The sequence below is a fragment of the Phoca vitulina genome, unplaced genomic scaffold, assembly GCF_004348235.1.
Source record: "Phoca vitulina isolate PV1807 unplaced genomic scaffold, GSC_HSeal_1.0 scaffold13, whole genome shotgun sequence".
In the NCBI taxonomy this organism is placed as follows: domain Eukaryota; kingdom Metazoa; phylum Chordata; class Mammalia; order Carnivora; family Phocidae; genus Phoca; species Phoca vitulina.
Window position 1 is genome coordinate 19228378 of NW_022589716.1, and position 20802 is coordinate 19249179.

Sequence of the window (20802 nt, forward strand, 5' to 3'; positions counted from 1 at the left end):
CCTAGAAATATTCCAGTGAACAAATTCATACTGAAGCATAAAACATACCTGCTTGTGAACTTTGTGTCCCTTGGCAATGCCAGGGTCAGAATGTCAGTTTCAAAACCACAACAACAAAATTAAAAAAAAAAAATTCTTTTTTAAATGTCAATGTTAATTTGTGGTGAGGGTAGAGAAGGTGAAGAAGGACATAAGGATAACACTAGAAATAATTACAAATCTAGTTTAAAAGGGGAAAAAGCTACCAATTTGTCATTTTATCAATTCACAATGAGAGCAGCCCTAATGGAAAAAGAAAACAGAAGAGGATAAATATAATTTTAGAACTTGAAAGTGGCTTCAAGGTGACCTCATTATATAAGTGATTCTACTAAGAGCTATTCATTTAGTGACAGGTTTTATTTTGTGTTTTTATTATAAATCTTTATCTAAAGATAGCTTTGTTTCATGAAATCAATGTGGAACTGAGAAGGGTTTGCTAAAAATGATGGAGCTATTATAAATGTATAGACCCGGCTTAACGACAACCCATTCTATTTGCTCCTTAAACATAATTTCAAAATTATAAAGCATGGGTTGCTTATTATGAATGACTTGGTAAGGTACCAGGCCCTTAACTAGATGCCACTAAAAAAGCAATCTGATTCATGATTCTGTTTACGTATTGCTCAGTTTTTTCAATATGAATATGTTTTAAGAGTCACTAAACACCTGACTCAAATTCAGTCCTAATGCATGGTATTTTGCCCATTGCTAGGATTTTCTTTTAAAGTATACCTTTGAAAAACCTTAAAGGAAAAGAGACTTCAGAAATACACAAAGCTCGCTGTTTGCTAAGGTGGAAGTCATGGCATGGATGGGGGGAATGTCACAGATATTGTAAAACACAAGCCAAAGCACACGTAACTTCTTACCTTTTGGGCTCTGGATTTGCCTGGGTTTTGTAATCTTTTCTTTTTTTGGATTCCTTTTTGGTATCTTTTTTAGCCTCTGGTTCAGATGGGGAGGGAGTTTTGCTCCCTTTAGGGTCTGTATTTGGTGGCAGCCCACTAAGGTATACATGCATTTGTTGACTTTGGAGAGGGGGTGGTCGCATGGGGCATGCACAGAGGGTGGCCAGCCACAGGAGAACCAAGAGCACGCATGCATGCACAAACAAAAGAAAGAAAAAGAAGGATGTATCAAACAGCAAGAGCAAATGCCTTCAAACTAAAATAATAAGCAAAAAAAAAAAAAAAAAGATGCAAACTTGCATAAGGAAAATCGGAACTGAAAAGAAAATAAGAAATCCAAAACTGTTTCCATGACAAGATGTATAAACCTAACTGTGAATCAAGTGGCAGTCTTACAATATGAAATCCAGACAATGTGTATCATAATTCATGATGATGTTTACCAGGGAGTTTACAAAAACACTTCATTATTTTATAACACTTTCTTATTCAGTAACATATGTAGAATACAGTGTGACAACCCAGAGAATATAATGCAACTTCTCTCTCTCTCTTTAAAGAATTCAGTCCAAGAGGCTGTAACAGATAGTCATCAAAGTGTACATATTTATAAAAAGCAGAGTTATGCACAGATACTCTTCAGGTATCAGAGTTTTCATAAATATTTTTTATGTAAATAAAAGGTCATGTGCTGGGCTAGCGAACCTTATAACAATGGGAGGTGATGAAACCTTGTTTCCTGTTAAATATTCAAACCTACAATGCTATTGTTAACCTAGTTCTAAATGTTGAAGTTGCATCTCATAAAACCCACCAGCGCTAGAGAGAAGAAAAGCACGGGACAAATCCCACAGATATTTCAGAGTCATCTAGCTTGCAAAGATGAAGATAACGGACAGTCTGATTTAAAATAAATGCAGTCAGTTCGGGATTCTCCCATAAGTGAATTTCCCCACAGCACCAACTTTTTTGGGTTTCTGAAGCCACCTAGTTTTTCCTGGATGTGCCTTTCCTGGCTATTGGTTGAGGTGCTTGAGGTAATGCAGGCTTGTCTTCCTAGTAACGTGAGGCTACAGACATTGGGATAGTAAACTGGCTGTGGCAATGTGGAAATTTATTCCATGTCTTCAGAGCCAAATGGTAATGTTCCTAAATTATTTGCTGCTTTGCATTATTCAGAACATGGATCTTTTCCTCCAGGAGCTGGGCAACGTCTAAAGAAAGAGAGTACTTAGTATGGAGTTAGAACTGATGTTCTGGTCTATAAAACCTATAAAATGAGGGGGCTGGTTACACTGTGATCTCTGAAGTTCTTCCCAGCTCCATGGTTAAACTGTAAGTGTTATGATTAACTTTGCCTTCCAGCTTCACCTAGCTTATTTCAGCTCTGGAAGTGTGCTTGGCTTCCTCCTTCGGCAGGGCATTTGTACATGCTGCTCCTTTTGCCTGGAAGCACTCAACTCCTACACATGCTTCAGTTCTCAGCCCAAGCCTCTCTTCCTCAGGGACACCCTCTCTGCCATCCTAACACCCCGTCTGAGCTATCTTCCTTTATTAAATGCTAGTATGGAATATTATTCCTTGTCGTCAGAGCACCAATCTCTATGTAACCCTGTCCTTGTTTGGTGTCTTGTTTGCTCACTGAGTGAGCCTGGCAGTAAGTAATCGTTAAATAACTATGGAATGAATGATAATCATGAGAACAACAAAGGTAAACAACAAAGGTAAATAAACATTTATGTTTATGAGAACAGCAAAGGTAAACATTTATGAAGCTCTTGCCATGTTCCAGGCATGTTCCTGAGCCACCTGCATCCTCTCAACAACGCCATGAGGATACCACCATCCCTGTTTTACAGATGACAAAACTGTGGCATGGAGGGTTTCATTACCATCCAGCATCTTTGCTAGTAAATGGAGGAGCCATGATTTAAACCTAGATTGTTCTACCTTCAGAGACCACTTTAGAAGTTCTGTTTGCCATGTCTTTAAGTTCCTTGAAAGGAGAAGAAACTAAGACCTTTGTGTTCATGTGTGTGATACAGAAGGAATGGGAATGGACACAAAGTTAGAGATAATTCTAAAAGCAGGACCAATCATAAACCCTTGCCAGTGCCTTAAAAAAAAGATTTTTTTTTTTTTTTGAGGACTACTTCTGGACAAGTGCTTACCTGTTCCCGTGGACATGGGATGCACAGAAGGCAAAGCTGTAGTGGAGGAGGGTGGGGTCAATCATGGCGCCATTTTCTGCCCGTTCAAGCAAGTCTCTGAGGTAGCAGAGATGTCGGTGACAGCCTCGGACTCCATTTCGGGCGCAATACTCGTCTAGGACAAACACCTGGCCAGGACTGAACCAGCCCTGTTTGGGGAATAAAGGAGAGACTTTCTTTTAAATACAGGTTTTTGTTTGTGGTGGTGGGTTTATTTTTTATTTATTTATTTATTTTTGAGATCTGCTACAGTTGGGGGTGACTGGAGAAGGGGGTTCAAAAATTGCCAGAGCCAACACATTTTGATTTCTTCTAAGTGCCAGCCACTGTGCTGATCCCCTTGTGAGCGCTGGCTGCTTTAACCCTTGTACCAGCCTTGTGAGGTAGGTCCTGTTATCTCTGTTGGATGGGTGGGAAAATCGAGTTGAGGGAGGACATGGAATTTCCCTAGGATCCCAGAGCTAGTACGTGCTGGAGTCTGGATTAGCTGACAGCATGATTCCAGAAACAGAATCTCACCTGCTGCTTTAACACTGGGCCATACACCTTCCAAAAGCATTGGAGTGGGGACAGGGTGAAATCTTGGTTACTGATAAGAGGAAACAATAACATGAGGTCTTAAATTGGTATCGTGCTTTACACAAAGAACTTTCACTTGAGCCCCATAGCAATCTCCTGAGGTGGGCAGGGTAGGTTTATCTTCATCTTATAGATAAGGAAAGAGATCAGGGCTGCTAAGTGACTCGCAAATAATACAAAACAGAAGCAGCGCTGGCTTACTCAAAGTCTTCTGTTTTTCCTACTCTGAAGCATTAAGAAATATTAGGATTGGTCTACATACATGCCAGGACTTCATAAATTCTTTCACTTTGAAAGACAATCCTTTTTAAATTTTAAAATGAGGATAATGACACAAACTTCATAAAGAGAGCAACATGACTAAGTTTTCAAGGTATGAATCAGACATGATTCAATTAAACTCAGAGGTGCTTCTGACGTCCTGACTTAGCGTCTTGTTTCATTTTTTCCTCTGGCAATTATTTGTTTTCTTCTTATTTATTTGCTCGCTGTATGACCAGATGAAACTCTGCTATAAAAGAGAACCTGGATGGGATCTCTGATTCAGAGCAGACTGGGAAGCATGATGGCATAGAAATCACTGCCTCCATGATGCACTTAAAAAAATAGATGCTCGGAAAGGCCAAGTGGCTTGCCACTCAAGGTCACCCATCAGCCAAGCCAGAAATCAAATCACTTCTTTTGGTTTTAGTACTTTTCAGAAGCAAAAAGATACAGGTTTCCCTCGTTATCTGAAAATGGAGTGTTCCTACAAAACCTTTCATAAGCCAAAATGGTGTCAAATGAAGAAGCAATCACCATTTCGTAAAAGTGAAAATCCTCTTTGGATCTCTTTTGGTTATTGAAAACAAGTACTAATATAGGTCTTTTCATAAAAGCAAAGTGGCCTAGAGTGAACTTTTGGATAGTGGTGGGGGTAGGGGGGCAACCTGTAAACCAATTTAGGTTGGTACTTTGTAAGCTGGGAATTTAGAATTGTTTTAAATATAAATTTAATTGTACTTTGAGGGTCCTCTCTGAGTCTTGTGAATATCGCTCTGTCTTGGGAGAGAAGAGGCAAAAGGAGAAAGTGATGGTGGGTTTTGAGGGTGCAGGGGGTGGGGTAGGGAGGCAGGTACAGGCCACAGAAGCGCAGTGAGAGAGGCCTCTGCAGTACTCTGATCTTGTATTAGTGATCTGGGGACTCTTCGATTGACAACATGCAGCTCAGCAATACATCCAACGAAAGACGGCATCTTTCCTATTTCAAATTATAAGTTACTGCAGAGGGCGGGAGAGTAGTCGAGGCAGTGGGCTGCCCCTATAGGCAACTTCTTTGCCACTCCATCTGCTACCCCAAATGCTAAATCTTAGAAACAACACTGCTGTGAAAGATTAAAATATATTTTCTACGACTCAGATGACACCAAGTCTTTTGTAGATGCCAAAATAGCTGCTTTGAAAAGAGTTGAAGAAATATCAATTAGGAACTCAGTCGAAGACACAGAAAAATTTATGTATCCCTGCTGGTCGGTCTCCAAAACTAACTGAAAAAAAAAAAAAAAGATTGTAATAATGAGAAAATGAAATATATAGAGGCAGAAGATAAGGTCCTTTTAATTGCTGTTATTTTCTGAAATTTGGGGATAATGATTAATAGATCCAGGTATACAAATGCAGAAGGAAACTATTTTATGATATTTGTAATTAATTTTGGGTTTTGGAGCATATTTTTAAGCCTATACATGATTAATAGGAAGCAAGCTTCACAATTTCACTTCTGGTTCAATTTTTTAGAGGGCATTTGCTAACTCTCCTTAGTGACTGAATCTCTTAGCGAAAAAGAAAATTGTTTCTAAAATGATGTGAAAAAAGTCTTGAAAATAATACACTTTAAGAAAAATTCCTCAAGAGAATAGGAATTAAGCTCAGCAGCATAGTCTTACAACTTTCATGAATGCAATTTATAATTACATGAATAATCACATAATCATAGGAAACACATTTGAGAAAAATTGCCTTGCAATGCAAGGTAAGCTTTTTTTTTTTTTAAGTCAAAGTGAAGTGTTCCCTTCCAATTTGGCAAAGTTCAGATTCTTCTGATGAAGTGATTCTAAACCCGAGATCATCAATGAATCTTTTATGAGACTCAGATTAATAAATTATTCCGTATAATCCCATTTCTGTTTTTAAGACATTTTATCTACTATTTTTAATAGTTTGGCTTCTGGTTAGAGGAAAAAAAATGGAATTTAGAATAAAAAGTAGTAAGAATAGATGTAAGAAATAGCCATGTCATTTAGAAAGGAAACAGATTTTCATTATATTTACATAAATGTCAATAATATGTTAACCTTAGTAAATTATATAATATTGGCAAAATACAGATATATTAACCTTAGTGTTTAGAGTCAGGGCTGAGGCTTTTCCTCTGTGTAAAGTCATTTCATTATTTCCCCTCACCGTTCCCATCTATAAAGTGGGATTAATATCATTTACCTTTAAGAAATGAAGTAACAATTTACGGTTTATAGAAGGAAATAAACGGGGTCTTTTTTAGGCTTCTGAATTTGATTAGTATAAAGTCCAAAATATATCTTCAGGAATCCAATAAAGATAGAATTTTTAAAAAGACATAATAGTTGTCCCTTGGATTTAAATGATTCAAATCTAGGCTTAGAAGAGGATTTCAAGAAATGTTAACGCTCTTGCTGGAGAGCTGGACTTCCAAATGTCTAAAGCACCATAAAAAATTCCCCCCAAAGGGTGAAAAATGCTTTGAATATTATGAAAAAAATTAGAAGCCATCCAAACAAACAAACCCAAACCAGTTTAGCTTATGAAAAGCGAAGTGAAGTTTATTTACAAATCATTTTAATTTTTGAAAAATAAACAAAAAGAACACATTCATTTCTGAGACAGAAGCACAGGGTCTTATCAACTGAGGAGGGAAAGGAGGAGGAATCTTAAAGTCTAAGAAACCGAGGCAATTTTTACAAGTTCTCCACAAGCAGGTGCCAAACTCGATTACCCTCTTGGGAATATTTCTCATGTAGCAGCTGAAAAGGGGGAAGCTTAGCTAGGGAGGCTGGGGAATTGGATCCGTCTCTACTGATAACTTCCTCCCGCTCTGTCTTCTTTCTTTGGTAAGTAAAACTATCTCCACCCAGGAAATCAAGAACACATTTTTAATTGTTAAAGGGGCTCTGAAATGGAGAAAAAGAGCTTCTGATAGAAAGGTAGAGAGATTTTTTTATTAAAAAAAAAAAACCGTTATCAGGTTTAAATTGCTGTAGACCAAAGAATATACTTGCCAGGCAAGAATACGAATCATTAAGTCTGTGATCCAAAGTAAGGCGTTGCACCATCTCAAAGAGGGAAGCGTGGTCAAAGTTACAGGGGTTGGAAGAGATAAATTCATCCATGCCATGTTTTTGAGCTCTATCTGCGTCTGTTCATTTATACATGTAGAGAGAGACACAATTTAGAGAAACACATCACATTTTCTTTGACATTTCAAATACACAGGAATTCACTAGGCATTATGAACGCTAGCTGCTCCCCCCACCCCTGTTGCCTCCCACCAACATCCGCAAGATACTCTTTTTACCTCCCATTGTCAACTTGCATCACTCACTGGTGAGTTTATTGCATTTAGGCAAAAATATATTGGCATCAACATGTTTATCAAATGATCACAATTCCAGTGCATTTATGTTGTTCTTTAAAAACTAAGCACACGACCGTAACTTCGCCTGTATTTCACCAAACACTGAAAGCAGATCGGATCTTTGCTTATAAAAGCCTATTTAGCTTTTTTTGTTTTTAGTTTTTTTAATAGATTCTGCCATTCCAGTGGTTATGTCTAGAGCAATTTCTCTACAATTATTGGGATTAGCTGGAAAAAGGGGTATGCTGATTTTCAGCAACGTGACAATATTTGTATCCTCCCCTTCCCCATTCCCGTTGCCAATTTGGTTTCACAAAAGATTTGGGTCCCAACCCTCCAAAATTAAAAAAAAATAATAATAACAAAAGATTTTCCTTGAAACCTGGAGAATAAGTTAAATGGGAATTTAGTTTGTGATAGCCAAGGTCATTGCCTTATAGTGTGCTTACAGTTAGCAAAGCTTATGGAAGAGACAAACAGATTTACTCAGCAAGGGCTATGATCTGCCATTTATTGTGAATTAATAGTCTCAATGTATTCACACTTTTTCTTACAGGGTGAAGGCTGCAAGCAAAACCTCCTAAGGGCTAACTAATTAATCTCAATATGTGTAACTAAAATGCTCTATACTCAATCGGCAAAATAACTCAGAATTCAACTCAAGGGAGACCAAGTAAATCCCGAAGAGGTAGGAATGAAGATCCTACGCATTAAAGGAATCAGCTCACTCCACCTCATATTTACTCACTCTCCTGATATGCAGACTGCAAAGAAAAAGAATCTTATATCAAATTAAGCCAGAGTTTATTCATCCCCTTGCATGCAGTATTCTACAGGATTATGGGGACCTGCCAGGGACCAGCGATGCTGTCTGGACAGGAGGAAAATCAATTTCTGACTTGGGAGGGTGTTTGGATATATTTTCATACATGGCCTTCATCCCAGGCAGTTTTTCCCCCCTTCCATACTTGGGGTATGACTGAAAACTTGAGTTTTGGTAGCAGGGTGACGTTAAGAAGATGATTTCTTATTACATTATTGGTTTTGTGTATCCTTCAGACCTAAATCCATGGTATGTCAGATTTTTGCCCTCTTACTGTTCGATTTTTTAAATCTCTAGTCATTTTCCATAGAAGCAGCAAGCGGTCAGTGTTTGAACAGGATGTGTTGTTTATGTCCTAGACACACAGAAGCAATGGTTTCCAGAAGACAAGTTGAAGAATGTATATTTTAATAGCCAAATTGCTCCATTAGGATGATGCAACATAAGCTTTTGGAATGGATATCACATGTACGGGAATTATACTAGAAAGAATTCTCTTTGCTCTGTTAACTGCCTCGGGTTTGTCTTCAAGAAAGTGCTTTCAGTTTCAAGTTAGGTGCTTTATCTACGAGGATTTCTTTTGTTGGCTGTTTGGGCTCCAAGCTGTATTTCTCCTTTGACTCAGGACGGTTAGGAAGAGAGGTGGCCAGGAAGGTGATGCTGGGGAGGAAGCCAGCTGCTTCTGGAGTGTGTCTGTGTGAGGCTCCTCTGGCCCGAGGCACTCATCTTAAACCTGCTCCAACTTTAGCTCTGCACCAGCAGGAGGACAGTCCTGCAGTCCAGGGGACACTCTCCAACCCACGGGACAGATTATGCCCTCCCACCGCCCTCCGGTCAGTCCCAGGTCCGTTGAGTTTAGGAAAAATAACAGTGGGGTACACAAATTGCTCATCCTATTTCATCCTCATAAAAAGCCTCACCCACCTCGTGCCTCCCAATTTTAACAGATAGATGAGGCATTTTGGCTAGCACCAGCTTCTTGCTCTCGAATTTCTCAGAAGAGGCTTGCAAGCTGACAAATCGGCCCAGGCCTTACTTTGCCAGTTTGGCTCGCTATTTTATTGCTCTTCAATTACGATGGTGCAACTGGTCATTTAGCTCAGAGAGAAGGGGGCTCTTTCGTAGCTGTTAAAAATATGACACGTTTCAAGTCTCTTTTTCGTTATTTGTTGAACCTCTTGAAAAGTTTGCGGTGAACTATTTCGCCTTGCTGTCTGCCCACTCAGGAAACAGATCTGAAAAGACAACTTGGCTCCTCTGAGGGACCTGGATAGAGACCCACTCCCCGCCCCCCTGATGCATCACAATACAGCTTCACGGGGCTAATTCCTGGCTGAGAGTACATCTAAAGAACAATTTCGCTTTTACTTACGTTTTAAAAAAGCAGGCTTACAGAAAAATACGCTTAAAATCAGCCTGCTTTCCTTCTCAGAAAGCAACCCTGTCAACATAAAAATTCCTTTTTCCTTCTTCCTTTCTTCCTTTCCTCTCTCTCGGTCCACATGTAGATGAGCCTGGGACTGCTTTAGGAGATCTGGACTCTAGTTTGAGCTCTATTTTTAAATAAGCTGTGGGATGGCGGCTTCTTGCTCTCTCTCAGACTCAGTTTCCTTGGGTGTAAAATGAGCCGAATTTCCACTTCCCTTGGTGGGGTCACTGTCATTTAACCATCCTTAAGATCCCTTGCACAACTTCCACATGTGTAAGATGGAGCTGAATGCAATGGGAATTTCCAGCAGGTGAAACGAGCAGCCTCTGGATTTTGCTTACACAAAATCATCACTTACTCAGATTTAGGCTCATTATCTTAATGATTCCAACAACCCAAGAGTGGTTAAAGGGTGGTTGCCTCCCATAAAATCTTTGAGAGTTTCACTGAGCTTATTATATTCAGAAAAAGAAAGAGGAGCGGGGGGGCCAGGGATGCTATTTTAAGGTGTCAGAGGAAGGGATCTGATTTTTAAGCTCCATCGCAGCAGGGATTTTGGTACTTTTGCTCTCTGCTGTGTTTTCAGCACCTAGAATGGTATACCTCAGTACCTGGTACATAGTAGGCACCCAAGACGTACGTGTTAAAATAATGAATTTATTTCATTAAAATAAATAAATTCACTACTTCAACAAATATTTTCTATTTCTTGATTTTATGAAATGTTGATATACTAAATTCAATGGGAACGGTGTATTTGAGCTAGGTTAGCAGGTGGTTAAGTGGGTGGGCTTAGGGGGTCACAAAGACTGCATTTGAGGCCAACCCTGTCATTACTAGGCATGTGATGTGAGGCAGGTTGATTAGTATTTCTGAGTGTCCTTCTCCTCCTCTGTAAGCTGAGAATAGTGTTTGAGTCTACCCTCGGAAGGTTACTGAGAGGTTCTGCTGAGAAGGACTTGTTGAGCACCTGGACACCTAGCACATAGTAAGTGCTCAATAAACCTTAGCTGTGAGCCAGTGGGCAGGTTTCTTAGTGCTCCCGAAGCCAGATTGTTTAATGTTTTCAGCAAGCCAAGGATGTCTCTGCATTTATAGCTAATGTTAGTTGCAGGTTGCTTCTTAAACCAGATTGCTTCTAGGAAGCTGGGAGCATTCCCAATCTCTCTGCTTTGTGCTTCTCCTCTGCCCCTGTACCACTAATTCCCACGTCCTGTCTCTGTGTTTTTGCTGGTTATGTTCCAATTTCTCAGTGGTCAGAACACCCACACACAGTTGAATCCCTCGATAGATAATATGTTCCTTGAGGGCAACTTTCTGATCTGTTCTTTCCCCTGCCAGCTCCCAGAGGAGCCAGGTCCTTAGGAGGTGTTCATTAACTGACTTTTTCTGACACTTCCATCCCAGGAAACTTCCCATTGACTTTATTAAGGAGTCACACACATGGGAATTCAGATGGCATCTTGCAAATCCAAAAGTGGGAACATGTGCTCTTCGGGGGAAAAAAAATCTTATAGAAGGAAACAGAATTCTAGGTGCAGGTGTCTTTGGATACCATTCAGATTGTCTGCCTGTGTCTCCATACATGTCTAGGACCATATGCATTACATATGTTGTCTATTTTAAAATAAAACACTGCAGTGGTCCAGCTGTTCCAAATTCTGTTTCAAAGAACTTGTGGGTGCTTCCCAAGCAACACCATATAGTCATTCTTGCACGGCCCCGGTCTGTTCTTCTACAGTGTGGAACATTACAAAATAGATGCTCCTTGCAACTCCATTTTCCCCCGTACAAACAATTGGAACTGGTTGGTGAAAAAAAAGAAAACTCCAATGCTGACGTTAGCGAGGGGAAAACAGCCCAAAGCAAAATATGAGAAAGTTACTTCCTGAATTCAGGACACCTTGGGATTGCTTCCTGTGCCAATGTTTGGCTTGTGTCAGGAGAATGAAAATGAATTTGAACACTAGGGTGAGCAAAACAGAATTAGGAGGGTAATGTGGCTGCTGAAATCTCCAATGATGTTTGGATTATCTCTGGCTTTGGGAAATGTATACCAATGCTCTTTTTCATTAATACGTCTTCTTCTTCTTTTTAAAGAAATCAAGGATTGATTGCATTTTAAGAACTGACTTCAACCTTTACCTTTTCCAGACCTGGCTGAATAGTTCCTAAACCTTCCTTGGTCTGCAAGGGCTCCAAATGTCCTAAAAATTGGCTGTGTAATTTTATAAGCTCTTCAGGTAGGGCATAATTCAACACATCTTCCAAACAATGCTACTTGTTTTACTGCTGGGGCTTAATTGCATAATGATTCTGAAGCCCTGTATAGCGTGGGCATAGACAGGACTTCTGACTAACCTTGGATGAATAAAGCTGATATAGGTACCTAAACTACATTAAGAAACTTAAAAGTCTTATTAATGGTATCCACGACACAGAAGCAGGCTGATGGACACAAAGACTTATGGAAGGCAGGTACACTTTTGAGTGGAAACTCATCAAAACTTTACCCCAAGTTTACTCAGAAATAATTTTGGTTTGGCATTTAAGGAATGTTGGGAAAATACTGGTTTCTAAAGTGATACGATTATGTGGATTTTATACTCTCATTTCATCTACTTCATTCAAATTCAAGTGACGTCACTAATTGATGGCCCTACTAGTTATGTTGTTCTTTAACTGATCATGATGTTTGGGTTTATTTCATGTGTGATATTCATTTCCTTTTTCTTCCTTACAATGAGAAACATATAATATTTTTCATGATCTCTTGTTTTAATAACAAGCATATTTATGTGATCTTGTTTCAGATATAAAATGTTTTAGATAAGTTTACAATAAGGTCTACCAGACAAATGTAATTTTCTTGGTGGGAACAATACAGCTTTCAAATGTTCATTTTATTGAGATTTTCCTATTATTCTAACAGCTGAGGGAATGAGGACAAAAGGTCAAATCTCTCTTTTTATTTTGTAATATTACATTTTGAAACTTCTCATAGGCTAGGGAAAAAGAAATTCTGCTGTTGAAAATAATTATGATTCTACCGTTAATAAATTGTCTAAGAGAGGCTCCTTTCTCTAATGAATCCCTTTTATAATAAGCTAGAGGTGCCACTTTATCACTGAAATGTGGAGCACAGTTATGGCTGTTGTTACTCCTGATGGATGCTAGAGGCAAGAGAATAGCTAATATGACTCTAAAGTCATTGTGAACCCAAACTGCAAATTAAAAGGTGACTTTGTATCTTTCTTATATGGAAAATGTGTGCTTGTCATATCTGCTTGACAGTACAAGAGTGAATGTATGGGTTGGACAATAACGAGCAATGACAGTAGTCAACCTCATCAGAAGACATGAAATAAAGAAGTGACAATGATTGATGGCAGCTGGCTGTTTACGGATTTTTCTAGAAGAGTTTTTGTTGGCATGATCAAGTAACCAGGGGATGTTGTGCGCTGCCTGAGCTCTGCACAGCAAGCAAAAGATTGGTCCTTGTATGCCTGCTGCCCTTGAGAAACAACTTAATTCCTTCATGGTCCCCTTGACTCAGTCAAGCTACTTGCATGGCCAAGAGAGAATGGCTTCTTGGAAGCTATGAAGGGCCACGTTGCGTTTTGCAAAAATCTTGAATTTAAAACTACTATGGCAGTACACCTAAGGGGATAAATATGTGATGTTTATTTCAAGTTAATTTTTATAATTCTTTATAAGACAGTTACTTTGAATAAAATTCATAGCAGAGATTTTGTCAATGATCTCAAAATGAGTAAGTAAATGATCTGTAATTTTCCCTGCTGTACTTATTACATTTTCAATTAATTTACAGAGTACTCGATGATGTCTTTATGTTCCCTGTGGCATGAGCAAAATTATAAACTTTCTGTAGTTGGCTAATTAATAACGTATCTTACTGAAAATCACTATATGACATGAGTGTGCTCAGCTGATGAGTGAATAATACATTTAAAATGTGCCTGAAGTAGTTCACAAAGAAATGAGCCTTCATTTAACATGGACTATGTAGATCATGTCATGGCGTTTGGAAAATTTTCGACCTGATTTTGGGAGTCTATTTCTTTTTTAAAATGTCATTTACTTTTGCAACGAGAAGGAAAATGATTTACAGTGCGGTTTGGGGTCATGCAAATTAATTTGACATTGAGTTAATTCTTTGATATTGCATTCCTGCAACGTAGCAACTGCAAGTTGACAATACAAGAAGATACAGCAAAACTCTCATGAGATAAAACTATAGAAAGGAATAAAGGCAAAAGACTATTTGGAAATCTACTAGGATAGCAATGCGTTGTTGTGCAAATATATGTAAATTCTCTCAGAACAGATTTCATTCAGTCATCTATTCACTCATCCTTTCTTTCATTCTTTAAAAAAAAAAAGGTATAGCAAAATCCTAAATTCCCACTATATTCACATTCTATGGTAAGCTTTTAAAATGCCTCATCAGACATTCAAAGTAAAGTAAAGTTAAATTAAGTATCTGCTTGGAGTGGTGAAAAAAATCTGTCTGCTAGCCAGGGGTACATTTATGCAAAACAAAAGAAAAAAGAAAGAAAGGGGTAAAGAAAGCAAATTAAAGAAACAGAAAGAATTAGAAGAAAGTACTATTATTAAATGGGCAGGAGGAATGATATGACCTACAGTTTCTAAATCAGCATTCAGAATACTCAAGTACATATTTGCCTGCTCTCTTGACTGGTTTTTCTGTTTCCTTCTAAGGTTAAGTCTTCCCTCAACACGTTGGGTGGACAGCTTTTCCCTATATGAATAAAGGAATTGTAGATTCTCTTTCATTAGTAACTCAAATAGCGAAGAGAAAGGTTTTTCTAAGTTTTAATTAAAGTTTCTTTTTTCTCTTACAGGTGTATTTTTAGAAAAATTAATACCAATACAGATGACGTCAAAAAAGCTATTGTTATCTTTGTGGTTGGGGGAGTAGCAGGGAGATATCCAAGACCAGAGGTTCAAACCCCCCACGGTATTGTGAGATTGTGAATCTGAAGCTTCTGTGAAAAAGCTACTTGGACTCAATCATGTCCTTAATTTCCTGTTTTTGTGTGTGGTGGTCCCACGTATTATAACTCTCCTTTCAAAATTAATCCTCTATTGGGTCTTACTTAGAGCACACCCTCAAGTCAGGTAGAAGGAACTCTTTAGTGTTCAAATAATGCATTTACTTTATTCATTGTATTCTGCAGTTTCTTGAAATCTTATTCAGTTAACATCTTTGGGTGTCCTACCCCACCTTTCTATTTGTTAAGGTATCCATGGTTACCACCCCACAGGTACAGCTGACCATTCTCATCTTTGGAATGGGAGAGGAAGAACAACAACACATTATCAGAGTGCAAAATGATCTGTTTTCAGGCATTAAGCAGTCAGGTAGCTGTGAATTCCATGAAACAAAGGCATCATTTGCCATTTTGTTGTGATGCTAATTAATATTCTTGGAATGAAAAAAATTAGGAGATGTTAATGGTTGGCTTTACTCAGAGGATCATTTGATGCCAATATGAAAGCCAAGGAGAGGAGGCAATTATGCACACATCACATGCATCCTAGTTTCAGTATGGAAGCTTACATTTCAAACCTACGTTCAGGAAAATAACATGAAAAGTTTTACTACAAAGTCTAGACATGAGGGAGATTTAAGAGGAGAGGGAGGAAGCACATTGCAGGTGTCAGATAATCTAGTCTGATTATCTGAGCTGTGCTAGCTATAGGGGAACACTTACCCTTCAGTCCAGCTAGAAGTTAGCAGGGTAAGAAGGAACAAACCAGAATAACATAAAGACTAGCAACAAGGCTCAGGAAAGCAGACAGGAGTTCTAACCTAGCAGCTAAAGTTCTTGGGTTTGAGCAAAGACTGAACAAGAAAACTTAAATGAAACAAAATAAAACAAAACCCAAAATCAACCCCCCCCCCCAAACCAACAGTAACCAAGACCCCACTAACTGTTGAAGACTGTTTGGGTGGTAGTAAAAATAGAACAATTCTCAAAAACATCTGACTTTGGGGATGTATGATGTGATTAACAGTTATTAGTTGAGAAACAGACATTAAAAGGAGACTCATCGCAAGTGATATATCAAGTAATCATTGACCAAAGAGCAAAGCTTAAAATGCCCCCTTCCCCCACTCTGAATGAGAATGGGGGTACGGGTTTTCACTGTTCCTCTAACACAGACTGGACAGGAATCTGGTGTCTCGATGAGAGGCCACTTGGCATAAGAAATTGTGGCAGCACTCAACAACAGATTTGAACACAGTTTCCAAGGTGAGCAACACTGGCCTTATTAAAAATTGGAAAATTGCAAATATTTGTTTAAAAACGTTGTACAGCTAGCCACTGACTTAATTTTTTCAAGTTTAAACCAAAATAAAAGGGGAAAAATTAAATCAACAACAACACACACCAAAAAAAACCACAAAAGAACAAAAAAGTTTTAAAGTTTGGTGGAACCCTCCCCAAATCATTGTAGAGTCACATACAAACTAATGAATAGCAGGATCTATTTTTTCGGTTTTTACAATTCCATATAAATACTCCACTCCACTCTTTCTTAGACGTGTCTTTTCATTTTAAAAATTGCAAAAAATAAAAACTGCGCCCAGAAGTCTGTCAAACTGAATTTAGAAAGACCCAAATAAACTCATAATTACTCCCGAGCTTCCCAAACTGTAAAATGTTCCATTCTCAAGTTTCCCCTTAAGCAGACAGCGACATGACAAGACTGGAGTGTTTATTTTTCTCTACCCGAAAAACCTCTCCCATTTTTCTGTAGCTTCCCTTTGCCAACTAAGACTAATGAAGGGATTACGAAAGTTAACTCACTGAAACGTTGTTCTTAAAAATCATTCACTTGCAAGAATGGCAAAGACTTCGAACAAATATTCGAAACCAGGATTTGATGAAATGTGTACAGGACTAGGTATTTAACAATGACCCTTACCTTTTAGAAGTCAAGGAAACCTTTTTAAAATGCAATACTTGATTGTGTTTACTCTTTGTGTTATAGAACACGTGACTGAATGTTTATGATGTGACAATATAGTCTGAGAAGCAGCTATCAGTGATGGATCAAAGTTTGCTGTTTATTACTATGTTGTGATTGTTTTTCATTTCCCTAGAACCTTGCTTTGTTGTGCCAGGTGACCAACCTGTCCCAGTTTGCCTAGGACCAAGGAGTTTCTGGAGACACAGAACTTTCAGTGCTAAAACCAGGGAATTTGCAGGCAAATCTGGATAAGGTGGTAACTCTAAGTATGAATCAACCCTGTGAGTTTGACTGCTACCCACAAATGAGGCCTGATCTGTTTAATAAGGATGGTTTGAATTTAACAAATTAAATGCAGCTGTAAAGTAATTGTGACATAACCACTATTCTGTAACAGATTCCAGTAAAAATTAGGATATACTCTCAAACCCCCAGCCAGTTTTTGGTTGTAATGCATCACTAACTCAGTGATCCCAGGGAATGCAGAGCCCCTTTTTCCTTTTTTGATCTTTATCATTGGTTTTATATACACCTAACTCCAAATGATCAGGTGCAGAAGGCTAGGTTGGTTAAAATTCTGACTGGATTCCTCTGCTAAATTGTGGGAACAGAAGGCTCATTTGCTGGCACTCTGGTTGCAGCTTTTATTAAGAGCCTAAACTAGCAATAGACAGAATCTGGAGTGGTACTGAGCCTCTGTTTCAGGAGTAGTGAAGTAACTATGGGATTACTGGGTTCAACATTATTGGACTGAAGCTCCACGTGAGGACTGTCATTTATTACAGGGTCAATGGTGCACAGTTGTGCAGATCGGGCACAACACAACTCAATAGGCACCATTCACTTTTTTGTGTGCGTGAAAAGTGACTAATGAAGTGCACAGTCTGCACGGATCAAAGTGGTAGTTTTTTGCTTGTGAAACCTGGTAGGTGTGGTACGGCCTCGCGCTCTCTGGAGAAACCTTGCTCCTCAGCAGTGATTAAGGAGACAAGAGAGAAGGTGGTTCCACCACCAGGTACTGACAGATTTCAGAGGCATGAATTATCTTACTTTCCCACTCATCCCTCAGTCTACCTCCCATGCTCTCTAGGGATGATATTATCCACCCCCCCAAATTCTAACCCTTGGAATTCTGCTTTGGATGCCCCATTTAATACAAGTTCCCTATGTCAACTAGGGTGGCAAAATACATCAAGCTGATGTGCACTCAATTAAATCTTCCTGCTGATGCCTTGTGTTCAGCATTCTAATTTCATTGCTGAATGAATCCTATCCACAGAGGGAAATCTAATCGAGAGCCCCTGTGTATTTCCATAAGGAGACCCCATCCCCTCCTTACAACCTCCTTCAATGGTCTTCTTTTTTTAAATAAGTGTTTGGTTTCCATTTACTTTTACTCCTGAATTCCTTCTTCTTTCCTATGCTAGTGAGGAAGAAGTGAGGCTAATCACAAAGGAAGCAGTAATTTCTTGATCTGGGCAGATGATAGAACAGAAACACTGAAGGTAAGGTGGAATGACTTCAGAAGAAATTGAGATTCTTTGGAAATAAAACCAGTATTTTCCAAATACCACCTGAGATACATGTTCTATGAGGTTGATTTGGATGGAGATTATAATTTGGAATCCCCCCCCCCCCCGACGTACAGATAATTTCACAGGATGTGTTGTTTCTAAACTTATTAAAATGGAGCCTCTCAGGCAAGGTGAAGGGATGGATTCCACCACAGGGTGGTTTTTAAAACAAACTTAATAAATATTGGGGTATGCTTTATCTCAACTCATGACTAAACCAGTGCAAAGAGATGTTGCCTTCTCTCTTTATTGCTCTCAAGTAAACCTAAGTTTCCCAAATGTTAGAGAAAGCAAGAAGAGTGTGGGGAAGTTGGTGGTGGCTACGGTCAGGAGGGCTGTCCCTTAACCCAAAGTCCTTCCTCAACCTCCTCGTCCTTCTTTTAGGGTTTTCTGCATAGAAACCCATGGTGATTGTGTGATTATCCACAATGTTCCATGGGGAATGTACCTTCCTTTAAGAAGCCATCGGTACTGGACAGGAATTTCTGGGAGCACCCGATGGAGAGTATTTCTCCTCCAAAAAGAATTGTTTTCCCATAAGCAAGGGAGTTACAAGGTTTAAGAACATAGTCTTGTTCGAAAGGGACATGGCAATGGAATCCACTGGAGAGAGAATTCACCTCTATTTAGTTGTGTTGCTGCAAAATCATTTGAATCATATGCACATTTTGTTTAGGAGCGACAGGGAGAGACCATGTAGAAGCGCTGGGGTAAAGGTCAAGTTTCCGTCCTGGGCTTTTGTACTTGCTTTCCCATCTGGTACAGTTCTCTTTTCCAAGGTACATGTGGAGCTGACTTCCTATCGTTTGGGCTTAAGTTCAGATCATGCCTCTCCACCCAGTCACCACTGCATTACATTCTTCGTAGTTTCCAACGTCTACAATGATCTTACTTGTTTCTTGATTTGTGTGCTGGCTAGATACCCCCACGGGGATGGACGTATCCTGAACACGGGGATCTTGTCTGTCTTCCTCATCTGTATGTCTCATCATCTATACAGTTGTCTCTGTGAACCAGACCGAGGGGGGCCCAGGCTCAAGTAAGGAATCATCATGACGATCGCTAAAAATGACTTGTACCTGAGTGACCCTAACTGACCTGATATTCTGGGTAAGAGAGAAGTCTCTAGTTAGGGTTAACATTTGTAACTAAAATGAATTACTTTATTTGGTACTGTATGTTTCCAGTGTTTCCATTTCCTTTGCTTTAATAACCGCCTCCAAGTGGATTTTACTTTGCCTTGTGTATCAGAAGTGTTGGGAGGAAAAAAAAAACTATCCCAGATAGCAAAAAGTCATGGCAAAGGGGCAAGAAATTAAAATGGATGTAGAGGTAACAGGAGAAAAAGCTGGAAAATGAACCAGAGCAGTTTAAAGAGATGGTTTCATTTTTGGGTCCTGGTATATTTGCTCAGAATTGGATTTTAGGCACCATTTTTTTTTGTTTTTTTGTTTCTTTCCACTGCATGTGATAATGTCATCATTTATTTTTAAATGTTTCTAAGTTGCAGATTTAAATTTATTTCAAATCAAGCCCTATTTTAAAATTACTTTTAATAGGAAGAAATGAGTCAAGGACATACATAACCTACTATATTTGAAGGACTCAAACAAATACAAGTCTGACTGTGAATTCCAAACTCTCACCAAAACAAAGAGATAAAAATCCACCTAAAATATATTTTCCTCTGTTTAGTCCTTGGGGGGAAATGTCAAGTATTGCACTTTAAAATTACTTTCATCTAACATTTTTGTCCCAACTCCCCCCCACCCCACCCTGAATCCATCTTTTTTTTTTTTTTTCCTACCAAACATGTTTTATGAATCCTTAACACAAAAGCAACTAGATTTTTCTAATTCAACTTTGGAAAATTTATTCTTCTCTACAGAGCTATTTTTAACAAATGGCATATTTACTTACAAAATTGGGAGATGGGGGCATCCAGCTGAGGCACGTTCCCTCCCTTAGCGTTGAGCTTCTGGACTTGGGTCGGGGGCACGGGCTTGTGTGACTGCCCAGTGGCCCGATACATGGCTTGGACCCACAGGATGCGATCTTGCTCGTCATCACTTGCAAATATCACGGTGTCTCCTTCTTTGACTGCATTGAAGAAGGCTCGGCCACCCTCTAAACCTGGAATACAAGGGAATAAACACTCCTAAGCTGAGCTGCCATGTTCTTAGAGGAACCAAGCCCTGAGAAAGGCCATTTCTGCTGCTTTTCCTTGGGCCAGAGAATGGAAGAGCAATTTATCTAACTCTAGGAGGGGAAGTCTGATACCCACTTGGCCACAGAGTGAAGCTCATAAACAGACGTTCTGAGACTGGCTCTTGCCTTTGTCTTTGTCTGACTGGGGACAGGAATGTCAAGTAGGCTGGGTGGGTAGATATCTACCTATAAGCACACTATTACTTTTCTTCATCTTTAAAAACAAACAAACCACCACCACCAACAACAAAAACATCACTTGACCCTACCTCTCCCTTCAGCTATGGTCCTATTGCTATTCTCTTTAAAATATAAGGGGAATCTCTACCAGGGTTTCTTAAAATTTTAGTGCCC

At 39.1% G+C, this 20802-nt stretch overlaps 1 protein-coding gene across 15 annotated transcripts in view; it reads right to left on the minus strand.

Moving 5' to 3' along the window:
* The window catches only part of CADPS (calcium dependent secretion activator), a 464832-nt gene that overhangs the window by 131522 nt on the left and 312508 nt on the right, over positions 1-20802 (minus strand). For 10 of the 15 annotated variants that reach the window (XM_032411673.1, XM_032411672.1, XM_032411666.1 and 7 more), the window contains exons 11-14: positions 20161-20373; positions 15403-15414; positions 7036-7172; positions 3125-3312 (exon numbers count right to left, since the gene is read on the minus strand). In XM_032411673.1, coding sequence (XP_032267564.1) covers positions 3125-3312; positions 7036-7172; positions 15403-15414; positions 20161-20373 — 550 coding nt within the window. The remainder of the gene's footprint in view (positions 1-3124; positions 3313-7035; positions 7173-15402; positions 15415-20160; positions 20374-20802) is intronic. The other 5 variants (XM_032411665.1, XM_032411674.1, XM_032411675.1 and 2 more) reach the window with 1 other exon arrangement.